Consider the following 27,701-nt stretch of genomic DNA (forward strand, 5'->3'; position numbering starts at 1 on the left):
AGGAATAAAGAGGGTGCAAAAGTTTGTGCACCCAACTTAAACAACCACCAAAACACTCTTACATCATCATCCTCTTAGATCATGAACGCAGATTTAAAGATGTACCATACAAGACACATAATATACTCTCTAAACAAACATCACACACTCTACACAAATTCCACACACACCACACCCAACCCCACGGATGGGGGAGTAGCTAAGTAGTGCACTACGTTTTGTAGATAACTACAATTTTTTTGTAGCTAGTAGCTGTAGCTGCTACATTTTATGAAAAGTAGCTAGTAGCTGTATTTCGCTACAGACTTCAGTCAATCCATGCAAAATCTGAACCACTGAACCCTGAGTGAGCCCCGGACAGTTCGAGCAAATGGTCACACGCTGATCACCCCTTACTAGCAGGCTTAGCTCAGGGGTCGGTAACCGAAATGTTAAAAAAAGCCCTTTTGTCCATCAACAAAAAGCAAACACCTTGAGAGCCACCTTGAGAGTTTTATGTCCATTTTTCCATCTTGGCTATAAGTCTCAGTGTGTGTTGATGTACTAGTACAGGCTAAACACTAAATGCAGACTTACTTTGCTCTGCTTTAGGCTTTAGCAGCTATGGCTGCTTTTCTCACATCTCCAGCAGAAAACGTTCAATAAAGTTGAACAGTTTCCTGTAAAATATCTCTCAATGTTCAACTTTTTATGATGCTGAAGTCGCTTCTCATTCGCCAGCGTCTTATTCAAATTGTCCCATTCCACCTTAAATAGTGCCTGAGGTACCTGAATGTACTGTTGCACCATTTAAGGTGGAACAGGACAATTTGAACAAGAAGCTGATGAAAAAGAAGCGACTTGTTTCAGATTAAATGTATCAGGAAACCAGCTCGAGTGATTATGAATGCAAGTCAGCCCATTCGTCAGATGTTCGTCCTAAAACTCTGTCTGCCGCTGTGTGACCAGCAGTCTGTGCTGATCTTAAAGGGTGAATTAGCAGTTGTACATTAACTCCAGTGTTTAGGACCTGTCACGGAGCAGCCGTGACGCTTAGGCCAATCACACACACACACACACACTCATACACCCAGTCATTCACACAAGCGCACAGGCGCAGAGGCAGCTATCTGCCGGCATTTTTAAAACTCCAGCTGACCTACTGCGAGAGTAGCACTGCATTTTTAATCCCGTTTGCTGTCTTGGTTTACCCGGTTTAAGCATTTCATATTTCACCCTTCGCCATAGCATCTCATTCGCATTTGTTACAGTGGGCAGGGAGGCCTCCCGCCACTTCGCAGCATTTGTTTGTTTTCACTTCACCACTCGCATTTTCAACACGCGCCACAGTCCTAAATATCCATCCATCTGTTTAAAACATTGTACCGGTGACAGTAATAACCACACTTACACATGTCCGGTTTTTTTTAGTTTAATGGTTGTAGTGATCTCCACAAATACCACGGGTTCGGTGGGTTTGCCAGCATGCCAAACGCTTTCTTTTCCTCGGACGAAACCGAGGGACTGGTCCAGTCTACAATTATTGTGGGGGAGTCAGTGCGCTCCGGGCGGCGCAGACTATTTTAGCGGGGGTGTTTTACTGAGTTTGGGGAAAATGTATTTGATAATGTGTAGTGGGCATTTTTGTTTAGTGAAAATTATTTTGGGTGTTTATGTATTTTGTGTTTATTCTTTTCTGTTGTTATTTTTCATTTAGAATGTTGTTATTTAGTTGATTGATTTACTTGTGCAATTGGGCTCATCTGTGGGGAGGGGCTACGGGTATAGAAGCCCAGTAGAGGCTCCAGAGCAGAGGGTTCTTTTTTGGTGTAGATGCTTTGGGAGAAGGTACTGTGTCTTGGCTGTTTAAAGTAGTTGTGTTCAGGGTCATTCATTTGACTTAGCCTGGCAAACTTGAAGCCTGTTGCACAGTATTTTCTCTGTTTGATGAAAAGTTTTAGAAAAAATAAATAAATAAAATGGGAAAGAAGCTTCACTACATCTCTCTGTCCACTCCACCACCGTTCATCCTTGCAACAAGACCATTTACTGTTAAACTTGTGTTATAACGATCAGCAGAGCTTTATTTTACTGCAAAGGACAATTATGTTATTTTACCTAAAAAATCTAGTGCTGTTGTGGAGCCACAACTGGGCAGTAAAAGAGCCGCATGTTGCCGACCCCTGGCTTAGCTAAAGCATAAAAAACACAGGTTTGTAATAGACTATTGCTAACAGTACTGCGCAGAGCCAGTGTCATTGATGGGAATTATGGGACTAAAGTGTTGCTGAAGTTTTACAAAGACTCTGAATGTCATGTCTGTACACATCTTGCTGAATTGTTTAAATTGGAAAAAAACTCGTTTATATTCTGTTATTTTGGTTGATTTTTGTTAGGAAAATCCTGGAATGATTGACTTTACTTAGTCTATCATTCCAGGTTTTTACTCAGTCTATTATTTTGTTGAATATCACACCTTTGGTGATCTTTTTGTGTATTTGCAGCTTTTCAATTGTACGTTTCTTTCCAGCACAGGATTAAATGCAGTGTCTTGTTCACAGTTGGGCCTGTTTGGTGTGTCGGGTGAAGATTCACAAACATTCTGACAATCATGATTTGAAAGGAGCTAAAAAGTAGCCTCTACTCTTTCTGGAAAAGTAGCTAAATTGTAGCTGCTACAAAGTTTGGGAAAGAAGCTACAAAGTAGCTAACTACAAATTTTTCAGTAGCTATCCCAAACCTGCCCAACACACACTTTGCAGATTCCATAGACACCACCCACCCTACATACATCACCCACTCACACACACACACACACACACACACACACACACACACACACACACACACACACACACACACACACACACTTACTTAGCAGCCAACTGGTGGGCATTTGACAAATGCAACCACAAGCGGGCATTTGACCCACCACTTTTCAAAGTACTGCAGTGATGCCCCACTACTTTTAGAGTTCAGGATGCACATAAAAACCTCCACTTTCCCTAAACTGCGTGAAGCTCTAATCTGCATGAGCAGGTAGAGTAAAACTGTGTGGCAGAGCCAATCAGAATCTCCATTTCAGCTGGAAGGTGCTGTCCAACTTCATCTTTAGTTCAGTTTTGATATACAAACACTGCACTCATTCAGGTCCACACCAAACAACTGAACTGCGCCAATACACAAGGATTTTAGCACTTTAGACTCTTTACAAATACTTAAGTTGTTTCTGCACTGCGAGCTGCTGCACTCTGGAAGAGTTACTGTTGATTAGGAGAGTGAGAGCAGAGAGTGAGCACAGTCTAGGAGAGTGACAGCAGTCTAGGAGAGTTAGACCAGTCTGGAAGAGTTACTGTAGATTAGGAGAGTGAGAGCAGAGAGTGAGCACAGTCTAGGAGAGTGACAGCAGTCTAGGAGAGTTAGACCAGTCTGGAAGAGTTACTGTTGATTAGGAGAGTGAGAGCAGAGAGTGAGCACAGTCTAGGAGAGTTAGACCAGTCTGGAAGAGTTACTGTAGATTAGGAGAGTGAGAGCAGAGAGTGAGCACAGTCTAGGAGAGTGACAGCAGTCTAGGAGAGTTAGACCAGTCTGGAAGAGTTACTGTAGATTAGGAGAGTGAGAGCAGAGAGTGAGCACAGTCTAGGAGAGTGACAGCAGTCTAGGAGAGTTAGACCAGTCTGGAAGAGTTACTGTAGATTAGGAGAGTGAGAGCAGAGAGTGAGCGCAATCTAGGAGAGTGACAGCAGTCTAGGAGAGTTAGACCAGTCTGGAAGAGTTACTGTAGATTAGGAGAGTGAGAGCAGAGAGTGAGCACAATCTAGGAGAGTGACAGCAGTCTAGGAGAGTTAGACCAGTCTGGAAGAGTTACTGTAGATTAGGAGAGTGAGAGCAGAGAGTGAGCACAGTCTAGGAGAGTGACAGCAGTCTAGGAGAGTTAGACCAGTCTGGAAGAGTTACTGTAGATTAGGAGAGTGAGAGCAGAGAGTGAGCGCAATCTAGGAGAGTGACAGCAGTCTAGGAGAGTTAGACCAGTCTGGAAGAGTTACTGTAGATTAGGAGAGTGAGAGCAGAGAGTGAGCACAGTCTAGGAGAGTGACAGCAGTCTAGGAGAGTTAGACCACTCTGGAAGAGTTAGTGTAGATTAGGAGAGTGAGAGCAGAGAGTGAGCACAGTCTAGGAGAGTGACAGCAGTCTAGGAGAGTTAGACCACTCTGGAAGAGTTACTGTAGATTAGGAGAGTGAGAGCAGAGAGTGAGCACAGTCTAGGAGAGTGACAGCAGTCTAGGAGAGTTAGACCACTCTGGAAGAGTTGCTGTAGATTAGGAGAGTGAGAGCAGAGAGTGAGCACAGTCTAGGAGAGTGACAGCAGTCTAGGAGAGTTAGACCAGTCTGGAAGAGTCACTGTAGATTAGGAGAGTGAGAGCAGAGAGTGAGCACAGTCTAGGAGAGTGACAGCAGTCTAGGAGTGTTAGACCAGTCTGGAAGAGTTGCTGTAGATTAGGAGAGTAAGAGCAGAGAGTGAGCACAGTCTAGGAGAGTGACAGCAGTCTAGGAGAGTTAGACCACTCTGGAAGAGTTACTGTAGATTAGGAGAGTGAGAGCAGAGAGTGAGCACAGTCTAGGAGAGTGACAGCAGTCTAGGAGTGTTAGACCAGTCTGGAAGAGTTGCTGTAGATTAGGAGAGTAAGAGCAGAGAGTGAGCGCAATCTAGGAGAGTGACAGCAGTCTAGGAGAGTTAGACCAGTCTGGAAGAGTTACTGTAGATTAGGAGAGTGAGAGCAGAGAGTGAGCACAGTCTAGGAGAGTGACAGCAGTCTAGGAGAGTTAGACCACTCTGGAAGAGTTACTGTAGATTAGGAGAGTGAGAGCAGAGAGTGAGCACAGTCTAGGAGAGTGACAGCAGTCTAGGAGAGTTAGACCAGTCTGGAAGAGTTACTGTAGATTAGGAGAGTGAGAGCAGAGAGTGAGCACAATCTAGGAGTGAGAGAGCAGTAACAGAGTAAGCTGCATTGAAGGAGAGGAAGACCATGCTAGGCGCATAAGCAGTCTAGAACGGTCAAAGAGATTAACAGTGGTCTAGGTGAATAAGAGCAGTCTAGGAGAGTCAGCTGCAGTCTAGAAGAATGACCTGCATTTACAGACAATATAGCCCACATAGACTAGGATCAATATGTTGCAGAACTTTGTCAGAAATAGAAAACAAGCAGATAAATACTTCCTTCATAGTTCAATCATTTTGATTCCACCGCGCACACACACACACACACACACACACACACACACACACTACTAAACACAATTATTCATACCCGAGTTTGCTCAGTAAGCATAGTGGATCCTCTCGTCTAGCAGAGAGCAGCTTCACTCCTGACTCTCCTGGGTGATTGTAGGTCAGATCCAGTTCCTTCAGGTGTGAGGAGTTTGAACGCAAAGCTGAAGCCAGAGAGGAACAACCTTCCACTGTAATCATACAACCAGATAATCTGCAGAGAGAAAAAAGAATAAAAAAACAAAAGACTGAGAGAGATGACCCGCGACCCTGAGGGAGAAGCGCCGTGGAAAATGAATGAATGAATGAATGAATGAATGAATTCACTTTGGTGTCAAACAGAACTTAACAAAAAATACTAAAACACATAGTCGCACACAATTAAAAAAAATATAAAAGCATACTCAAGGACATTCTCTGGCAAGAATAGAAGATCTCAATATAAAGAACAGCATCCAGTTGTTTTAGTCATGTGACAAACAAGGGTGTTTTTTTTGACATTTACATTCTTTTCAAACTTTTTGCACCTTTTTTTTTCCTGCCAAAACAAGTCGTTTTTATTAACCCTCAGAACCTGATTAACAAGATTTTCCTGCCCTCTTCCTCATCCTAGATGAGTAAATGTCTTTAAGGGTGTGGAGCTTTACTTGAGGTGGTCCAGATTTCTTGAGCTGTCCCAGGAAACTGCACTGCTGGGCCTTCTTCATAACTGCAATTCTGTGTATTTCCCATTTAAGAGCCTGCTGAATGGTAATGCCCAGAAACCTGTAAGATTATGGTTTGCTAACTGTGGAGCCTTGTATTTCTGGTATTTCTGATGTAGGGAGTGAGTAGGTTTCGTTCTGAAATCAGTGGTCACTCCCCTTTTTTGGACTTAGCTCCAGTTGTTAGCTCTGCACCCAGCCATGTTACTTTCTCCCAATTAATGGGTCGTTGGAGATGAAACCAATCATGCTGGTGTATTCTGCAAACTTAATATGTTTTATAGAGTTAGTGTTAAAAATACAGTCATTGAGAGAGATTATAAGGGGGAGCACCAGCGGTGAGGTAGAGAGGGACCAAAATATGGTCACAAAAATCTGTGACTAAGTGTTGTAGGTGAGACACCACCAGGGCAAGCAGCTTTCCTGATCTACTTCCTGAGAACACAACTGACCTGGTGTTCAGTGATGGTGGTGGGAAGTGGTGGGGAAGGGTCACAGTTGTTGTGGAGGTCAGAGCAAGTGGGAGTGAGGTGTCTGAAATTTGCTGGAGTTTATTTGTTTGGCAATTTTGATTGCTTTGTTGAGTGCATAATTTAGCGGGTATGGTGGGGTATAAACCCAGAAATAAAGAGTAAACCAGAATTATAGAGTTCATAAGTTGTGTAGAATGGCTTGCAACTGAGAGTAAGAGCTTCCAGTTCAGGAGAGTATGTTCTGGCCAGAAAACCACCACCTGTGGTTAATGCAAAAACATAGTCCTCCACCTTTGGTTTTGTAACTGGGTTGTGGTCCACTCTGTACAGTGAAAAGGTGGGCAGCTCCACTACGATGTCAAGAGTAATTTCATTCAACCACCTCTCGCTGAAGCAAATGTTGAAAGGTCCCTTGTTATTTTTACCAGCAGTCAATTTGCCCATTTTGTTGTTAAATAAGTGCATGTTGGAGAGAAATATGTTTGGAACCACGAGTTCGAAAGCCATGTCTCTGAAGTCACGTGAGTGTGTTGTCATGTATCTTGCATATCTCCTGCTCTCCTTCTCCTTCTCTTTGCTGCAGGAGGATGGCTGGTGATCTCCCAATGAGTAACTCTGAAGAATCTCCGCAAGTATAATACACACACATACACATTTTCTAAGCCGCTTCTCCCTCAAGGTCGTGGGGAAATATAAAATTAATTTTAAAATTTCATTTGTGGAGTTAAGCCCCAAATGTACAGATGTTCATACCAGTTGAAAATTAGCCAAACTGTGACTCCATGTGCAAATTAGCAAGCAAAACACACAAACACATGACACATCAAAACACTGTGGCTGCCTATCACGGCGCCATCTTGTCTTCCAGCAATGATCTGCAGCAAAGTAAGCCAGTTTCAGAACCTAAGTGCTTATGTTGGTATTGTTTTTCATTTTAAATATAAATAAAATATAGTGTTTGATTTGGTCTGAAATGTTAATCTTGTATCTCTGAATGAATGTAGATCATCAGATTTTAATAATGAATGTCAAAGATTCACAAAGTTGTTTAGAATAAAAACATTTAAAGAGACACCAGTATTTGTTCATAAACGGACCAAATTAAACATATATAAATCTGTACTAGTGTAGTCTCCTGGTACGTATAACTGTTGTTGGGCCTATTGCTTTGTAATTACAAATGAAATAAAATTCAAAATCATCTGAGAGCAGATTTGTAATTCAATATAAGATATCTGTGTAGCAACCTCCACTACAGCACTCTTCAACACAGACATGAATAATAGGTTAAATTAATCCTGTCCAAGTCTTGATTCAAGTCTTCTTCTAGAATTCAGTTTCTTTCTACTCTAGCAGTAAATAACTGTTACTTATCTGTACTATGTGACCAATTTGCTATTCACAGTAAAATTCAGTTGAAATGTCATCTTTTTTATATAAAAAAACATACTGAATAACGCTGCTAAGTCTTTATAATTCAGGAATGAACTGACAGAAACACTGACCTGAGTATTTCCAGTTTACAGTGGGAACTGTTCAATCCATCAGATAACAGCTTCATTCCTGAATCTTGCAGGTCATTATTACTGAGATCCAGCTCTTTGAGGGAGGAGTTATCCTGTTTTAAAAGTGATCCAATATTTTCAAACGTTTCCTTTCCTCCAAGATTACACAGAGCTAGTCTATAAAGAAAGAACAAGCACAGATTTTACAACACGCTCAAACGAGGACACTTAATTATAACAATAAAAGGTATTTGAATCAATCTTGGATACACCCTGACAAATTCTCTTGCACATTTTAGTTTAGTAGGATTGATATATTAAGTTATAGAAAAAGAAATTAGTCCAGAGATGTTTTATTTTGCCTTAAACATCTTCAATAACCTCCAGAACCTTCTCCTTGGTTATGATGCCTATGTGGTGTGCTATATGTGAAAATATATAGATAATATATTTCCAGTACATATATACACTTCAAATGTGTACATATTATGGCCCTCATTCATCAAAGTTGTGTAAAAACTTTGTGTAAAAATGCTGATTTAGTGACATACAAACACCTCTGTGTCTGATAAAACTTTTGTATGAATGGAATCAAGCAGAAATTCAAGTATAAATGATGAATTAGCTTCAGTGCATGAAATTAAGTGTCAGTATTTTCACATAAAGTTCATTTTAAAAGAACTGAACTGAGTTCTGTTAAAGTGAACAAGGAAGAGAACCAACTGCACCACAACTCCATTAGAACTCAGAACCCCTTCACAGCACTCATGGTGTGCACAGCGCTCGCAAAGTGGGCAGTGTTCTCTGATAAATCTACCCTTCCAGGTGTTGAGAGGGACCACCAGACACACCTGCTGATCTCCTATTGGCCACAGTGAAAGTATTGGCTGAAGTGCATTGCACAAAATTTTTAAAAGTGACCCTGCGTGTCTGCTGCAGTGGGCTTTGTGTTTGTGCTCTTCATTGAGCTCCAACTGACGAAAACCTGCGTCAGTGGTGAATTTTTATTCATTCAGTGTTCGGTGTGAAAGCATCTTAAAATTGCATCTTATTGCTGTAGTAAGTAAAAGTGTCTGGTTTATTTAAATGTTGTCTTGCATACATTAGAATGTAATAATAAGGCTTCAGGTAAGATGTCTTTCTGATAACTCTTCCAGACTTGAGTTCCAGTTTTCCCTTTTCTTAATGGCATTTCAGACCGTGGGAGTCTACCATGTTATAGCATTCCCCAAATGTGTAGGCATCTGTTTTATTTTTAGATCCTTAGCTACTTCATGATGCCCATTACACTCTGGAACTGTCAGTAGACAATTTTCAATGACAGTTAATTAACGAGTTCTGTGACTTTACCAGGGGTGATAGTGGGAAAAATTCCTGAGCCTGAACTTTTTTTCTCTGCTCGGGAGGTGAGCAGGGTGGGGGTGCTATGTATGCGACACACTTAAGACATAACTTGTTGGCCCCTGGGCGCAGATATACGTCTATGTATAACCCTGATCTTCATTACTGTCAGAATTTCTGCTTTTGAATTAGTCCCTTCAATGATAGATTGTGTTGAATTTTGTTGAAATACATGAACAACATTCAGACATGAGATAAACAAACCCAATATAAGCCTATATTTCAGAAGCTTGTGCAGATTACCAGAACTCTTTGGACTAGCAGGCCTGTTCAGGAATCCTACCTGTTTTAACTAGTCACATACCTTATTGCTTCTATAGCATAGGAGACTACAGATACTACAGCCATACCAAGAACGGTCAGCAGGTGGCAATAACAATACTCCAATACTCCAAAGTAAACTAGGAATTGATTAGTAGCCTAACCATTGACTAAATGACCTAAACAAGGACACATTCATTTCTTTTAAAAATATAATAGCAAACTATGCACCATTTATTTTAAATATTTTGAAACAGTTACAGTGCAACAAACTCATAAATAATACTACAGCCCTAAAATTACTATTCAGTTCCATTTTCCCCTTAATATAGGCTTAATATAGGCTTAATATAGTTGTGTTCCATGGCTGAGTTTAAAAAACTTTGCACGTGTATTTCCCGGGATTTCCTACTGAATCTATCAATTTGTTTGGTCAAAGCAAGTCCCGCCCCCCCTGTTTCTGACTGGCTTAATGGCTAGTAGGCTCGGCCTTGGTGTTGGTTACAGTGAAACCTGCGCATGTCAGATCAAGAGAAGTGTCAGATCCTATGGTCAGATCACTTGGCCAGGGGTCGGCAACCCGCGGCTTTGATCCCTCTGATGCGGCTCAGCTTTTGAAAATAATTAATTTAATTAACGTATATTATTTTTGAGACTTAAAAAATGTTCGGGCGGAAAATCACAAACGTCCGGTATTTAGTTTCGGTTCGCTTGACTGACATGTCGGCGTCGTCACTCTTTAACAGCTCTGATACTTTTGCATAAATGTGATTAAACTATACATGTCTCTTTACCTGGAAATTTAGTATTTCTCAATTTGTGATTGATCTGCTTTAAATTAAAGCCTTGAATAAACAATTCATGTGATCAACACCACCATCTAACTGTATTTTTCTTAAGATGAAACATCTCTGTACTCTTGACAAACATGCAGCAATAGTTCATTTTCTGACCATTTTTTCATTATTTCACTAAAACATGTCAGGTAATATTTATAAATAAAGTCATATTAACATATTAACTCATCTTATGAGTATCCTTCCAGAGTAAAATGACAGTAACACTGACCTGAGTATCTCCAGTTTACATTTTCCAGTCTTGAGCCCAGCAGAGAGCAGCTCCATTGCTGAATCCTGCAGCTCATTGCTACTAAGGTTGAGCTCTGTCAGGGTGGTGATTTTTGTTTGTAGGGCTGATATGAGAGATTTGCAAGACTCCAGAGTGAAACCACACATGTCTAATCTGTCAAGAGAGAGTAACTACATTTGAGAACACAGTGCAGACAGAAAACATGGAATCACTCAGAAATACTTTGACTGAGAAAGAGAGCACAACTCCAATCTAGTTTATATTCCTATTACTTAGGGTAGTAAAAGACAGAATAGTTAACGTCTTTGCAGAACTGATGAAATGATTTTCAGTTATAGATAATTTACCAGACATGGGAATCTATAAGCACTTTCATAAATGTATGAAAGGACCGGCCGTTTTTGGTCCGTTCATGAAGAGGAACCAGAGAGTGGATCACCTGTCCTGTGGAAAGCCTCAGTGCAGTGAGCGCGCTCGGTGCAGGAAGACAGAACGACTCTCTTAATCAATCAAAGAGTTTATTAAGTCTTCTGCACAAAGAAAGAAGGGCACTCCTTCTTTTATACAAACACGTCCTGCCCTGTTGCGTACAAGCAAACAGGGTGGACCCAAATAAGTTGTCTAACAGTCATGAAATGCTAAGTTGACACTCACGGACCACCGGAACTGCCCAAAGGAGGGGGGCTTCTGCTCTGTGTACGATAATCTTACCTACGAAAGAGAACAAATGGTTCTGGACAGAATGTTGTCCCGATAAGAGGAGCAAGTTGTTTGTGCAAAACTGCCAAGGACAGTAGCTATGCTTGCTGCAAAGTCTGCTTAGAGCAGAGTTAGAGCAGAGTTAACCCTTTCAATGTAAAAACATACACAATTGTGCATGTTTAAAATAATTATAATTAATTAACTTACAGATCCATAAATACTTTGTTGCTGGTTTATTATGTACACCTACACTATTGCTGTGCTCCTTGGCCATTTTATCAAACTCACTGGCCAATTATGTGCACTAATTCTGTTCATGACAAACCTAAATGTGATCAGAAAGTGCTCAGTTGGTAATCCCTGCTGCTGAAATAAGAATCTGCTACTCTGCATTGTGACATTAGGCTACGTTTAAACTTTTATGCCACTTCACTTGCCTGAATGGGACATGAATCTAAAATGAATTTATATTGTATAATGTAGCACATCCTGTAACTTATCTGAAACTCAGCCACAGCAGTTGCATGGACAGTTTTGATTTACAAGAAATTAAAACAGAGGGTTATTTTGGTTAAACACAGTTAGCCAGTTAAAAGTTAAATTATGCTAGAACTAAAGTAAAACACCTGCTTCTCGCAGTGCTGTTCTGCTTTGTCAGTGTGCTAAAAGCTATCAATTAAGAAGATTTTTATTTCCTCATTATTTTTTTTCTCCTTTATTGAAAAATCATATAAGATGCAAATGTACACTCTTGGGCAAAAAAACGGGCCAAGCCCAAATTGGCAAAACATTCAGCTTTGGTAACATTTTTTTTGAGAGGTCCTTTGTAGATGATTAAAAACTTTCAACAGATTATCAGTAACACATCAACAACACATCAGTGAAATAAATATCCTGAAGATGTACTGTTGACTTTTATTTAGTAGATGCATTGTTAAGATGTTACATCCAAACGTTACCCAACATTACCCAAAACCTAACCCTAATGCTAGCCCTAATCCTAACCCTAACTTTAACCCTAAATCCAAAGTTTAATCCTAACTCTTAACCTTCCCTGATCCTAAGCCTAACTCTAACCAAAACCTAATCCCATTAAGATCCAGTTACAGAATGGTGTCAGCAACGTGTCTATAACAGCTTGTTGAGGAGGTCAAGGGGTCTGTATTATACTTGTTACATGTTCAGTGACCTTTCACCTCAATGTCTACAAATATGAAGTTGGACATTCCAAATAAAGTGAAAAACAGCTAATTATAAACACATTTTATTTATTAAGATAATTAAAAGTCTACTACTGCTAGTACACTGCTACTACATCATCGATATGTTACTGTTGAGTGTTTATTTCATCTTGAAAGGACCACTCAAAATACCTAAGCTTTTAATGGACTTAACAACAAATCATTAAACAAATAGATAAAGTAACTTTATATGTGATAGATTTTTCCTTTGGTCTCTTTGAAGGTGCACACATTGTCAATGACTCCTTTGGGAATATTTAGTTTGGAGTATACAACTTTAACTTAAATGTTGGAGACTGTAACGAAGGAATAATTCATCTAGAAAAAGCTGAACAAAAGTAAAGACTGGACAAATTAAACGCTGGCAAATTTAATATTTAGAGTTGAAGGCTTTTTTTGTAATTTTGTGTTATTTTCTGCTTATGCTGAAAAATGAAAAAGTTGCACTTTATGGCTCTTTAGCCTGGAAATCAAATAAATGAAAGAGTGGTTTCTTAATTTTACAAAATACTGTATAAACATGAGTTGCATATTTCTGTTATGCTGGAATAAAATAGCTCCTTTGTGATTCTGACCTGAATATCTCCAGTTTACAGAGTGGACTCTTCAGTCCCTGGGAAAGGTCCTCCATTCCTGAATCCTGTAGATTATTCTTACTGAGGTCCAGCTCTTTTAGGGACCAGGTTTCTGCTTGCAGTGTTAATCCCAGAGTGTTACATGTATATTTCCCAAGATTACACAAAGCTAGTCTGCAAAGGGAGAACAAATACAACAAATACAAATGTTCTACAGTTACAGACTGTAGTTCATTTATTTATGCATGCATAACTGGTAAACTGCCCATTACCCCATGAATCAGTGGTCAAGACCCCTACAGGAACTATACTGAGCAGGTATTTTTGGGTGGTAGATCATCAAAGACATGGACAACATTCTGATATTATAGAACTATAAAGTGCCTAGTTAGCTAATAATGGGGCAATGGCTTAAAAATACACTAAAAACATTTCCTCTGTTGAGAAAGGTCAAATATCTATATTTTGTGGCTGCTTTTCCCTCCAAAACCCTGGGAAGAGTGTGAGGACATATGATATCAGTGAATCCACGAAGTGAAAGAATATATGAAAAAAAGTTGCAAATAATTGTGGTTGGACCTTCCAGCAAGACAGTTATACAAAACATACAAAACATTACTTCAAATATACACAAAAATATTTCACAGAATTGAGCTTTTGACATGGCCACCCCAGTCATCTGACCAAACCCAACTGAAAAGCTGTGAAGAGGAGAAGAAAAAGGGATCTAGGACCATGAAGATCTGAGACTCTTTACTGAGGAGGGTCTCAGATTCCTTATTCTGTATTCTATAATCTATAGAATATATAATCTTGTCAAATTTTATAGGCTACCTATAGGGAGGTTACATGTGCAGGAATGCAAATAATTATAACACAAAAAATTGATAAGCGTTTTTATTTTCTTAGACTAACTTCCTCTTTTCTTTACCAAGGATATAATTATAATAATCATGGAAATACTGACCTGAGTTTCTCCACTTTACAGTGTGAGCTCTTCAGTCCAGCAGACAGCAGCTCCACTCCTGCATCCTGCAGGTCATTATTACTGAGGTCCAGTTCTCTCAGTGAGGAGGTTTCAGTTTGTAAAACTGACTGCAGGATGTTACAGGACTGTTGACTGAGTTTACACATAGCAAGTCTGCAAAGGCAGAATAAGTGCATAATACTACATTAGTTGGATATTTTCATAGTCCTGGTAAAGAACTATGTTCTTCTCATCTTTATTATTATTATTATTAACCTTACAATTATTATAAATTTTATGTAACATTCTGACCGGAGTATCTCCAGTTTACAGTGTGAGCTCTTCAGTGCAGCAGACAGCAGCTCCACTCCTGAATCATGCAGATCATTGTTACTGATGTCCAGCTCTCTCAGGGAGGAGTTTTCTGTTTGTAGAGCTGTATTCAAAGTTTCAAGGGACTGTGCTGTGAGATTACATCCAGCAAATCTACATTTGGGGAAGAAAAGAAAGTAAAATATATAAAGATTTATAAACTGTGGTTTTTATTTGGAATTTTCTGAACAATAAAATGAAATGGTGTCATTCCATGTAATTTTTTCTTTCTTGTACTGGACAGATGAGGCTTTGAGACACATTTCATTGGTTCCTCCTTTATTTTCTCCTACTTGCTTAATGGTGATTATCTGCTTGAAGACTTCCCTGGGCTGCAGAGAATCTTATAAAGCAGGAACTCACAGAATAGTTTCCTGCTTCTTAATCCACAGAAGATGTTCATGACTGTTCTCAATTAACCAAGGTTAACCGTTATATAGTACACAGTGTTTACTGCTGTTTCTTTTACTATTACATAACGTATCTTTCATTTAAATCAAGTAAATGGTGATCTATCAAAATTAAACTGGTGAACATACAAAATAGAAATTTACACGTTACAACTGAATATATTTTCTCATAACAACAAAATTGTCTTGAGGCTCCCAGAAGAACAAAACATTCATTATAAACAACCACAGATTTATAAGTATGCGATTGCTTCCCTCAATGGTATTAAAAACATCAGTAAAGACATCAATGATATTCAATAAATAATCTATCTTGTTCTAATGCAATATAAGATGAGCTACACTTCTCTGTCATTTATTGTAAAATAATGCTAAACTAAACCTCAACACTGTTTTTTTACCAGTTACACATGCTCAGTCATACTTTAGTGTTTTCAGTGAAATTTATCAGTTAAATATTTTATTGAATGTATTTATTTATTTATTTATTTATGACTTTTGGCCTTATCCAGCACTGCTGGAAAAGAAACTACATAACTGCAAGTCAATGTTCAATGAAAAGCAAAAGAAATTATACCTATGAGTTTTTGATACCTATGAGTTATTATATCTATGAGACAGAACAGTAAAGCAGGAAGAATAGTCCCAGTGGACTGTCCTCATGTGGTAGTGTTTTTAGAATACTGATTCTGATTTTAACACAACAGAGAAAATATTTATTACTTAATGAAAGCATAATGTCTAAGGTATGCAATGTTTTTAAGTAATTTGTCAAGAGTTAATCATAAATCTAACAGCAGACCATAGAAGCTCCATGATAAGTTTGACTTCTCTTTTCCTGTTTCCTTAGACTTCCCACACTTTTTTAACATGTTATACACATTATTAAGTCATATCACAGTATTAATATTAGCTTTATAATATTTATATCAAACACTCACTTTGCCTTTCTGTAGTGTGAGATAGCTGGGATGAGTCTCCTGTATCCCTCCTCTGATGTGTTGTATCTCTTCAGGTCCAACTCTTTCCTCACATGCTCTGACTGGAGACGTGTGTAGGTTATGACTGAGCACTGTGCAGGAGAAAGTTGCTTTTTTGATGATTTATCTGAAATTAGAAACGATGGAAAGCCTTTAGACACTACCATCGTCCAGTGGCAGAAACGGTTTGAATATATCATTTCTAGGTATATCTTGAAGTGTACAGTATAGAGAATTACTTCTATTAAAAAACTCATTCATCAATATTCATTTGCTATGTGCTTCTGATGAATTTGGGAACTGTCACTACAACAAATGTAAAAATGAGTGTCTGTGATTTTTCCCTCATCATGATTTTTCCCTCACCTCCCATCTTGTGAACTTTGAGCTCACCTCTGTCTTGTGACATTTGTATGTTTGTCCTTACTTCCAGTGGCACAGCTTTGCTGCATGACCCTGTCAGTAGTGTTTTTAATGTTAATTTTCAATTTTTAATTGTCTTATTGTTGGTTTTGTAGCTTATGTGATTTTATGGTTTCATTGTTTTACTTAATTCCTGTTCTGGTATGTTTATGTTTACTAATTTCGATACCTCAAAGGGATTGCGGCAACCAGTGTGCAAAATACTCCCTGGTATTCAGGAGGTCCCAAGTTGACTGGTTCCTACCTCACTCACCATATTGGTGCTGATGCTAGCTTCAATGGCAATGAAAGGTTTGGATGAACAATTCTTTTTCTGGAAATTGTCTTTTCCAAACTTTAACTGAGATCTTACACATCTCCTCTTTCATCTTCTTTTGAAAAATGAGTAACAAACTCTTGGGAAATTGTGCCGGTTTTGCAAACATGCTGCAGCATATTATAAAGTTTTTTTAGAGATATTCCAGGTGTAGTGATCCTTCTAGATTATGAAGGACCAACTGAATGGACCAATCTGCTAAAATGCCACCCTGAGGTAGACCAGTGCTGCAGCTCAGGTTTGTTAAGAATATTAAGGACAAGCTTGCTGTTGGTGGGTGAAGCAGCTGAACAATAACTTTTCCTGAATTTACATTTTTCCCTAAGGGACAGCATAGCATTTTAATTTTCAGGGACCCCCTAGAATGTTGAATTTGAGACATTCAGGGGATCCATGAGGTTAATTAGGGGATGTTGGATCCCCCAGGACCCCTTCTATTTAGCACCCTACCAGCAACTCTAAAAATGCCAAGTCATGTGGAGAATTGGCTATGCAGCTCCTCACTATCACTTATTCCCTGGACTTTCTTTAAGGAAAAACAAAAACAGTCTGGGGCCACAGATGGTGATTTTCTCCTGTGGCTACCATTTAAGAATAAGCAAGCAGTAAATAGCAAAGAGACAATATGCCCAAGGAAGAATTAGAAACTGGCTAAAGGTGCATGGAAGCCAACATCCTTTCCCAGTCATCATTTTATCAAATGCTAAAACAATAAAGTGGATGAAGTTTCACTGCATCTCAAATATGAAGAGAATTCGCTTTATGGTTGATAAAATGTGTCATCTTATGTGTTTTACTGAGCTATGGTTGACCAAAGATAGGACGGTTGACAGCAATATTACAATTAGAGCAGGCTGAGACAACATGTTCACTATTGAGGAGACTGTTTAGTTCCATCATCTGTGAAAGGAACTGAGTAACGCAGAGATTAATAACTGGCTGATCAGATTGATATATCAGTCTACTCAGGCTTTAGGAGGAACAAACTGTGCAAGGACAGCACGAGAACACTAAAATGTAGAGAGCAGCTGTACTTCAGCACCAAGGCTGCGTACCATTTAACACAATATGTTGATTTTAATATTTAATAAACAAACATTGATGGTGTTTTTAAAGAAAGTATACAGATTTTAAATTTGTAAGTATTCTAAATGTATTCTTATAAAAAAACAGGACAATAAAGTTATATTCTTATTCTAATTCTAATCTTTTATGATGGCTGTGACTGTATAACTTGTATTCCCCTGTTGTTTTCTTAATGTATGCCTTCTGTGCTCTTAGTGTCTGTGTCAGTTTTAATCCCTGCCAAAGTATCAGGTATGATTTCTTTAACAAACTATCTTTATTCTATCTGTCTCCTTTGTTACAGTACCAAAGATGGTCTTAGATATCTTTCAGCAGCATGACTGCAGTGCATGTTCTCAGGCCTGGTCCCAGAGCCCCTCTTCTCTGGACATATGTGTGTTCAATGCTCTCACACACCTTCTACATCTCTTAGACTTGTTAATGAACTTTATTTAATGTAAGCATGCTACACTGAACCTGAACATCTTTCTGCTATGGGCCACTTGGTTTTCAGTGGCTACATAATATGCAGTTTAACTCAAACTACAATCAAGAGTCTGATTGCTGGTGAAAAGCGATATGTGTTCAATGTCTGGGATGGGAATTTTTCAAATAATGATGTTGTAATATTTGTAGATCGTCCTCACACACTTAGAATATAGTGTAAACACTGTCCAGTAATGTGTGCTTCACAACACACTAGTATCGGGAATGCCAGGAAAGCAGTCATTTCTGTTCTTAAAATGCATAACATTGCAGTAGTACAGAGAAATCAGTCACTGACCAGGGCCAAGGCCATGCAGCAGACAGACACGCTAAAACGTCCATCTGCCAGCTGCCTTGAGATGCCACATAAGAAAACCTTGAAGAGTTTCTTCTACCAATCTAATCAATGTCAGTCCAACCAATTCACAATGGCAGCACATTTGGTCTAAAACTAGGATTGTTAAATATAAGGTCCATTTCATCTAAAAATACTGCTGTTAATGAACTTATTACTCACCATGATTCTGATGCTCTATGCCTCACAGAAACATGGTTAAAAACCTGAAGAATACTGTCCTCTAAATAAAGCAACATCCACAGGCTACAATTATGTACACAGCCCCCTAACTAAGTGGCCAAGGTGGAGGCATAGCAAACTTTAATGCAAATACTTTAGGCATTAATTAGAAAGCAGGCTACACATTTTTGAAATTTTGAAATTCTCAGAAACACAATATATTGTTGTTATATCAACACAATAGCTTTTTTCTAGTTTGCTTGTTTTGACAAGAAATGTGTTGATGTAACACATTTTTTCATTTGCAAACACATTTGAATAATGTTGAATAATAAACGCACCTTTTCGGTGTCTTTTAGAGAATGCTATTTTCAGTATATCAGCTAAGTTCAAGACCATCTGAACTTGAACACTCTTTACAGAGGAACCAAGGAGCCATGAAAATATTAACACATGTTTACTGCTAATTATTGGCCCATCATTATCTTTCTTTTACATGCACATAATAAACATATGAACAACTTCATTTTAAAAAAGTAATTCATAAAAATTACCTTTCAAGATGTAACCTGTAAAGGCAATTAATGTAATGGCAAAAACTGAAATGCAGATGATGGCAATCTTCCAAGCATGAAAACCTTTTCCTGAAACACAAAACAGATCAAATATTACAACTTGTAGAACATCAAATGTCAAGATGTACTTGTAATATTTTAAGGATAATTTCATAATTAAGCACTGACTACCTGCAACAAAAATTAAGTTTCCTTTGAGTCTGGTTACTTAGTAGTAACATTAAGAGAATACTTAACTAATTTGTTACTACACATTTTAGATTTGTACTTCTACAAGAGAAAAAAACATGCTTTATATTCATTTTCATTTAAACTTTAAAGAATTTGATGTATTTTCAATGGCAAAGAGATTTTTGTTTTTGATTTCCTGCTAATTTAGTTTTTTTGAGTATTTTCACGGAACTGCTTGCATCTATGCTAATTCTTCTTCCAGTATCTCACATTAATCAAAACAACACATGCAGAGTTTGTTAAAAGTGGTTCAGACATGGCAGATTCACTAGTCTGACATGTAGAACGTGATCAGCTACTTCTTTTTACTTTTTGAGATTTTGACACCATACCAATACCTTTATAACTCTGACATTGTCTCACATTACATGTTTGTAACATAGAAGTAATTTCATTTTACACTTAAATGAATGGTTTGGTGAAAAATCACATTTACACAGTTTCCTACTTATTATTTTCTCACAGATGCAGCCTATCACCCACGTCCTGTTTGGTGTCTTAGTGTTACTTTTTTTACTTTAGCACTAGAGCTACAAGTCACATGTTACTAAAAACAATTGAATTCAGTAGACACTGAAACCACATCCCAAAACTTCACTTGTGGCTACCTGTTGAATTCGCCATGTTATCATAAACCACACAAATCTGTCTGCACAACCTTAATGAAGAACTATGTGTGGTTTGAGTGGGTTGAGAAAAGTGCTAGGGATGTATCAGTAGAAAAGATCTGGGAATTATTGAGTTTGCATGTTCTCCCCATGTCTCCATGGGTTTCCTCCGGTTTCCTCCCACAGTCCAAAGACCTGCAATCCGGCCAACTGGACATGCTAAATTGCCCCTAGGTGTGAGTGAATGTCTGTCTGCCCTGCGATGGACTGGCGACCTGTCCAGGGTATATCCTGCCTTCCGCCCAATAACATCTGGGATAGGCTCCAGCACCCCCGCTACCTGAAGGCTAAGCAGCTTAGAAGATGTGTGTGTGTGTGTGTGTGTGTGTGTGTTAGTGTGGTAATGGTTGACTTTTTTTTCTGATAATTATTGTTTATTAATTATTATTCTACTGTTTGTTAACAATATTAGCCTTGTTGCTCCAGCTCTAAACTAAAGAAGCAATGTCCAACAATTATTAAAATATTAAATATTAAAATATTATAGCATAACAAATATTATAACATAAGGCTATTTCCTGTTCCTCACAGCAGAGCAGACATCACCCTCCAATACATACAACCTCTAGTCATACAAAAGCAACAGCAAGAAAATGTACATCAACCAGAAATCTGCATTCACATAAACCTGGGGTGTCTGATCTTATCCACAAAGGGCCAGTGTGACAGGTTTTCATTCCAACAACGCAGGAGGTCCCTTGATCAGCAGTTTGAAGACTGAAACCAACTATTAAACAAGTGGAATCGGCTTTTTTTGAGTTAAAAACCTGCATCCCGGGCTTGTCCTTTGGGGATACCCCTGATATAAACAAAATGCTGAAACACCCCCAATATAGAAGCCTGTGTCTGCTTAGCACAGGCACAATATTTGGCACAAAAAAGACATAACTGAGTCAAAATCAGCTGAGATGAGTTAAAACAACACAACACAGCAGAGGATTGTACTGATGACCCTTTGTACATTTTATTTTCCCTACTGTACAAGAAGGTGTACAGTATTAACTTAATGAGTTGAATTAAGTGTGTTCGATGAAACAAAACACAAAAATGTGCAGTGTTGGGTCATCATGACTGGGATTACAGAAATAACCACATTGCCATGACAGAAATGTATGTAGTCTGTGTAGCATTTAAGAATGGGCTTATAGGACAGAAAAAGACAAATCGTATTGTAATCCAAATTAGACAAGGGTGGGCTAACTTTTGCCTTATAGGCTTCCTTAATATCCCCCTAACACTTATCAAAAACTTTACTGCCACAAGTACAATCATCAACATATTGATAATATTCAGGAAGAGCCAGACAGATTACAATGATTAAAATCACCCACAATAAAGCTTGGGGCTTCCAGGCAGCATTGCAGTTGCTTAGATGGACAGTCAGCTATCATGAAATGTAGCACTTCCATCTTGCAGAAGGTAAACAATACACAATAAAATGCTCCTAAAATCTTGAGGAAGATGAAAGGGTCTAAAACTTGCACATACAAGCTCTAAATGTGGATTTCACACAGTCTCTCAAACCACTTATTAACAAACACACAGACCCCCTCCATCTATAACTTTACTGGAATTTTCTTTTCTGTCCTTTCAAATGAAAGAGAAGCCATTTAGGGAAACCAAAGAGTGCAGCAGAGTAGTGCCACCAGCAGTAAGTGAGAGAGGGTGGATCACAGCTGGAGCTTCAACTCAAACACTTAAGAAGAACAGAAGGTCTGAGGCAATAGTGGATAGTAACAGTTGCTAAGTACTGATTAGAGGAAAGAAAGGCTGAGAAAATGTGATGGAGCTTGGCATTGGTCACTTGGACTATACTTTGCACAGTCAGGAATAAAGCGTAGTGTCACACATTCGGCTCCTTGTGTGAAGGACACAGACTCCAACTCCCAGTGTACACTGGGAGATCATGTGACTTTGGACTCCAGCTTGCACTCCTATCAGCGCTCTCAGGCCTCCTGAGTTCTGACTGTTTACACCTGTGTTCTATCAGAAGACAATTAGGCTACAGTATATAAGCCTGGGCTTTAGGGAGTATCAGTGTGAGGAAAACTGTGTAATTTTTTTCCTAAACCATTCCTTTAAGTCATTAAGGTACAGTCTGTGCTGGCATCACTTGTTGGCTTAAAGTTCATATACAGATGAATTAATACTTTTATTATGAATTAACAATTCATAATGATGTCACACTGAAAATATGTTCTTACCTTTAACTTCAACATAAACAGTCACATCATCACTCCAGGACATGGATTCAATGTAACACTTGTAAGCTCCTTCATCAGAAATTTGCAAAGCTGAGAGTTTTAATGAGGTGTTTCCTTTTTGTAGCTCTTCTTTAAATAAAGCCGTTCTTCCTCTGTAAGACTCCATCTGGTATTCATTACTGTCTTCATAACCATCATAGACATGCACTACACTGTCTGTCTGATGCAGTCTAAACCACTCTACTCTCATATCCACAACACTGATGCTCGGTTTGACAGAACAAGGCAGAACGAGGTCTTCACCAGCTTCAGCAACAAGAGGAGCAGCTGGACCAACTACTTTAAAGTTCTCTGCAATGAAGAGCAAACATGACGTACAATAATATAATATGGCGATAAAAAACATTAACATGTATGTAAATATATTACATATACAAAACATTTATATTGCTTCCTCGTTATTCCCACATTATTTGATGAGCACTAAACCATTTCAGCATAGTAAAAGCATCTGATGAAGGCCTTGAATGTGGGTCTATGGGTCCGAACATCATGATTTTAACTTAATAATGTGATTCTTTTGTAGTGCATTAATAATCTAGAAAAGACATCCACATATCAGTTTTTGTTTGTAGGCTACAGGAAAGGATAAAAATTAATTGTATTTTTCCCATCTCATTATTTATAAAACTGAAGATATGCAAATGAATCCTGGTCTCCATTACCTGTATTTTACATGCATGTAACCATAGATAAAATGTTTATTAGCTTAAATTGAAGAGAATCCATTCTAAATATGCTATGGGTGGAATAATAGAGACTCTAGGACCTCTCTCTCACACATGCATGTGAACCCACAAACATACATAAAGCCTTTTACGCAGTAGTGCACATACCTGACTCAGACTCCAAAAAGGCAGAGAAAAGCAGAAGCATCACAAAGAGGAACTTCATCCCTAAAACACAGATTGAATAGAATTTCAGCTATCCATTTATGCCACTTTAACACACTTTTTATATGTTAATTTTCATGTAGTTGATACAAAGAAATCTCAAAATGGCATGAATGGTACTGTTCAAATGTCAGAGACCACCATTCAATAAGAAAAAGTTACTAATTGTTCAGCATCAGAAAAAAGCAGAAATCACACATTTAACAGAAAATCACACAGAAGCCTCAAATACACGTCAAACTGCTTCACCCTTTAACTTTATTACAGCTTCTGTTCTTTCCAGGAGACATCCTTTCAGGATGGGACCGTTTTCCACATCATCAAAGTTCAGTCTTAGAAGCAGTTTGCGTTTTCTGCTTCTCTTGATCCAAGTAGTTTCAAATTCATTCAGTCATGTTGAGTTCTGAACTCCGGGGGGGTCAGTCCAGTCTGAGAACATCAGCAGCTTCTTTGCATGATTCTGTTTATTTCTTATTCTTTTACATCTATTTCCTTTTCTCAGTACGGCTTTTTGACAGCTACACATCCTTTTAGAACCATACATGAAGATGTGCGCTGTACTGTAAGCTCCCTGACCAAGTGGACTTTTTAACTAAGCACACCACGGAGAAAGAACACCACTGATATTTTGGAGGCTGATTGGAGGCTGAAGCTGAAGTTTATGGTTGACAAAAAGTGAGTAAGTGAAACCAGCACTGAGAGAGCTCCTTGTTTATTTGTGCTTATTTTATGTGAATTATGGCAAGAGAGCATGGTTTCCTCATAACACAGCCATTTGATTTCTACTGTACCTTAAATCCAAAACCAATACAATAAAACATATAATATCATTTACATTACTGTAGCTGTATTAATACCAGAAATCTGTCAGGAATATATATTTTATTACTATGATTTTTTGTCCATAGGCCATCTCAGGAGTAGGGCCTGGGGCAACCATTCCCCTGCCGGCTCTGCTTCTGTTAAATAGACACTGTGAACATATTATTTTTCATGAATTTGTCATGGAGATTGAGAATGGTTCTATATTAATATATATATATATATTTATTTTTATTAAAAGAAAACACTAAATAATGTGCTACTCAGGCTCTTCAGACTGACGCTGAATAACAAGCCTGTAGACTGAAGAACTTCCACAAACTCTTTATTAATAGAAACAACCAACTTTTGAGCAAACGGTGCTTGACTTCTCAATCATGTTGCATTTCTTTAATGCGTTAAAACATGATTGAGTCAAAAAAGTAAGTTTAGTTCAAAATATTACACTTAGCATCTCCAATGTTTATTAACAATAATCTATTTACAACTTTCTTTTTTATTTAAAAATAAAACCAGCTGGAGCACATTTTATTCACACATTTATATCATAAGTATCTGAAGTCTAACTAAACTATCTCCCAAATATGTGTGTACTCATTAGATTGTCCATCTACCCAGTTGTACGTTTAATGTAGTCTGCTGCATGTCATCTCAGCCAGCAGGGGGCGCTGGCTGTGCTGTATGCTGTGGTGAATCTGCCTGACAAATGTACGTAAAGAACAGTCAGTAGCAGACAGCAGTCATATTTGAGCACAGCGCAGCTATCTCTAATTAAAACATGCATCTTCATATACGTTCAGGTGAGCTAACTGTAAAACTAAAAGCAGCAGACCTAAAATATTTAAAACATGCCAGTTCAATCTGTTTTACCAAGTAAAGTGTCATATTTGTGAGTTTATCATGTTCAGCACATGGTACCTCTGGTCTCTAAAATGACGCTCCTTTAGCTATTGTCACTAGCCATCTCGGCTAACGTAGCTCATGAAAGGCAGACGTGGACGCCTTCGCTTTTGTTTTATGCTGTTTATTGACAGATTACATGGTCAGAAAGTATAGAAAGAGGGTGGGTTGTCTTTCACCAATGCTGTACAAAGCAAGGGTTGGGCAAGTGTGTGGTTAGGGTTAGGGTTAGGGTTAGGGCCATTTCAGATACTAGAGCAGCTATACAAGCATTATGTTATTGACCAGGTAGGGATGTTGATCTTACAGTACGACAGTAACCTGAATATGAATATGAATATGAATGACGGAAAGAGTGTTTATAAATGACTTAGTCAGCAATTCGTCAGCATTCCAAATCCTGCTCCGGAGGGATCTTTTTTTTTTACCTTTACCTCAAATTACTCTGGTGCTTAATGACTAAACTTCAACGGCGTAGATGTTCCTTATAATCATGGAATCACTTCATCTTCCCAATCTGCCTGTATGACGACTGAAGGGAAAGTGTTTAGGACGTGAAGAAAGAAGGAAATACTAGCCATGTTTTCTCTGGAAGAGGAAAGGATAGATTGTTTAAGCTTGGGAGAACTTACATTTTACAGTATGTTCTAAAGGGGGAATGAAGGAATTTATTGTTGTGAGCTTTTATCTGTGTTATACATTGTGTATCTGTGTGAATGTGCTGAAGTTGTATGTTAGGCTGCCTATTTTGTGTTCACAGCTGGTACTTGTCCTGTATGAGCTGGGTCTAATGTTGGTTTCAGTCCAGCTATATAACTGTGTCAGTCCAATGTCTTACGGGCTGGCTGGGTGTCTGGTACTTGTGCGTACAATGAATAAACTTCACTTGTCCAGACAACAGAATTAGTGTGTTCCATTCTGAAGGCAGCTGCTTCACTAGTCACTACCTTTAAAGGCGGCTCTCTTATTGCCTTTTAACCGAAAAGGAACCTTAATGGACATCGCATTCGGGACAGCGCTTCAGAGCCATCATATATCATAACCTTCACTGCACTGTTCATATTTTATCTGTTTACTCACAGCAGCTTGTTATTTTACACTCCCCTTAGACTAAAGGTGGATCATCTCAGTGTGAAAGGACGGCTCTGAATCCACAGCAGCCGTTTTCCTGCATCGACACTGCTGTGGAGATTTTGTATTTGTAAGAGGCTGATTTAAGGAGTCATATCTAGTGTTATATAAGTTACTTGACTCAGCAGCAGATACAGATCATCCTGTTTATAAATCAATTAATTCCGTCCTCATCCACCTTAATAAACCTGCTTTATTTCTGACACACAGGATAAACAGTAATGTTGCGTGTAATTTTATACAAAATGCACTCAGAAAAAGGGGAAAAAGGAATCCCACGCAGTCTGTTAAGCAGCTAATATGCATATTTTATGCATTCTCATCTGATTTATGAGCTTCTAGTCTGAAGTTTAGCCTTCAACATTCACCACTGTGGTAAGTAAAACAGTACAAGACAAGTGGAGCAGCTAAAATAAGCATCTGTAGTGTTTATTAAAAAAACCTTTCATTTCTGAGCTTCTACACCTGTTAAAGCATTTTCATCATCCAGGGAGAACGTCAGTCTGTAGCGCTGCTCCCACTGTGTTTACCCCCAAAATCCGCTTGGCAAGTCCAGCTGCTTTCGGTCACTCAGCGCAGTTTTCTCCCTGTGACCGCTCCTCTTCCTCGGCCCCTCAGACACCCGCTCCTCTACCTCGGCCCCTCAGACAGCCGCTCCTCTTCCTCGTCTCCAAATGGGACAGCATTCGTATCGGGAGCGCAAATGCTGCATTAGAACACTGCCTACTTAGACAGCTGCCTTCCGATTGGAACACACCAACTGAGTCCCCTGGTATCAGGAAGGTTTAGATTCCTCACTACTGTGTAACTTCTCACTACAGTGAAGCTTCTGAGAATTGAATGGGGAAATGTAGCTGGTCTTTCTGACATTACTTAGTGCACACTTATATATTTGCTTATAGATTTATAAGATTATAAAGCTATTATAAGATAAGATAACTTATAGATTTGCTAAGTTTGCACCAAGCATTACTTGTAAACACTCCATATTTACTTGCCATTAAATTCTGGGTACTGCAGTACATACCTTCCACACACTACAGACATGCAACGTACCAGAAAATGGAATGTACTCGATATTTACCTATTAAATACTACACAATTACTGTACCACAGCTAAAGAAAAAAATATTGGTAGAGGTTTTATATCTATATTTACATTTTAAACTGCAATTTTGGTTAAACAGTGATTTACTGACATATATGACTGCTAAAGAGAATGTACCCAGAATTCTTAGCGGTTTCTAGTTTCTGCTTATTATTTTTTCTATTTATTTTTACATGTTATGAAATGTTATTTTCATGCTAAGTTTAAAGACCACTGTGCAGCAGATATGATGCGCTAGATAATTTAGTAGCAGACATAGCAAAGCGCAGCTTTACTAATAGGTTTACTTTTGACTCCACTTTTCTACCACTAGGGGTTTCTGCATTGGAGGAGGAGTGAGGTTTCTGCACAAAGCAGTTAATACAAACAGCTGG

At 38.6% G+C, this 27,701-nt stretch overlaps 1 protein-coding gene across 1 annotated transcript in view; it reads right to left on the reverse strand.

Moving 5' to 3' along the window:
- The window catches only part of LOC119264774 (E3 ubiquitin-protein ligase TRIM69-like), a 57,351-nt gene that overhangs the window by 25,628 nt on the left and 4,022 nt on the right, over positions 1–27,701 (reverse strand). The window contains exons 2-11 of the mRNA XM_037543598.1: positions 23,310–23,369; positions 22,414–22,764; positions 19,290–19,379; positions 15,890–16,055; positions 14,479–14,652; positions 14,167–14,340; positions 13,200–13,373; positions 10,661–10,834; positions 7,931–8,107; positions 5,289–5,462 (exon numbers count right to left, since the gene is read on the reverse strand). Coding sequence (XP_037399495.1) covers positions 5,289–5,462; positions 7,931–8,107; positions 10,661–10,834; positions 13,200–13,373; positions 14,167–14,340; positions 14,479–14,652; positions 15,890–16,055; positions 19,290–19,379; positions 22,414–22,764; positions 23,310–23,367 — 1,712 coding nt within the window. The 5' untranslated portion in view covers positions 23,368–23,369. The remainder of the gene's footprint in view (positions 1–5,288; positions 5,463–7,930; positions 8,108–10,660; positions 10,835–13,199; positions 13,374–14,166; positions 14,341–14,478; positions 14,653–15,889; positions 16,056–19,289; positions 19,380–22,413; positions 22,765–23,309; positions 23,370–27,701) is intronic.

This window comes from Pygocentrus nattereri, chromosome 12 (assembly GCF_015220715.1).
Source record: "Pygocentrus nattereri isolate fPygNat1 chromosome 12, fPygNat1.pri, whole genome shotgun sequence".
Lineage (NCBI taxonomy): Eukaryota > Metazoa > Chordata > Actinopteri > Characiformes > Serrasalmidae > Pygocentrus > Pygocentrus nattereri.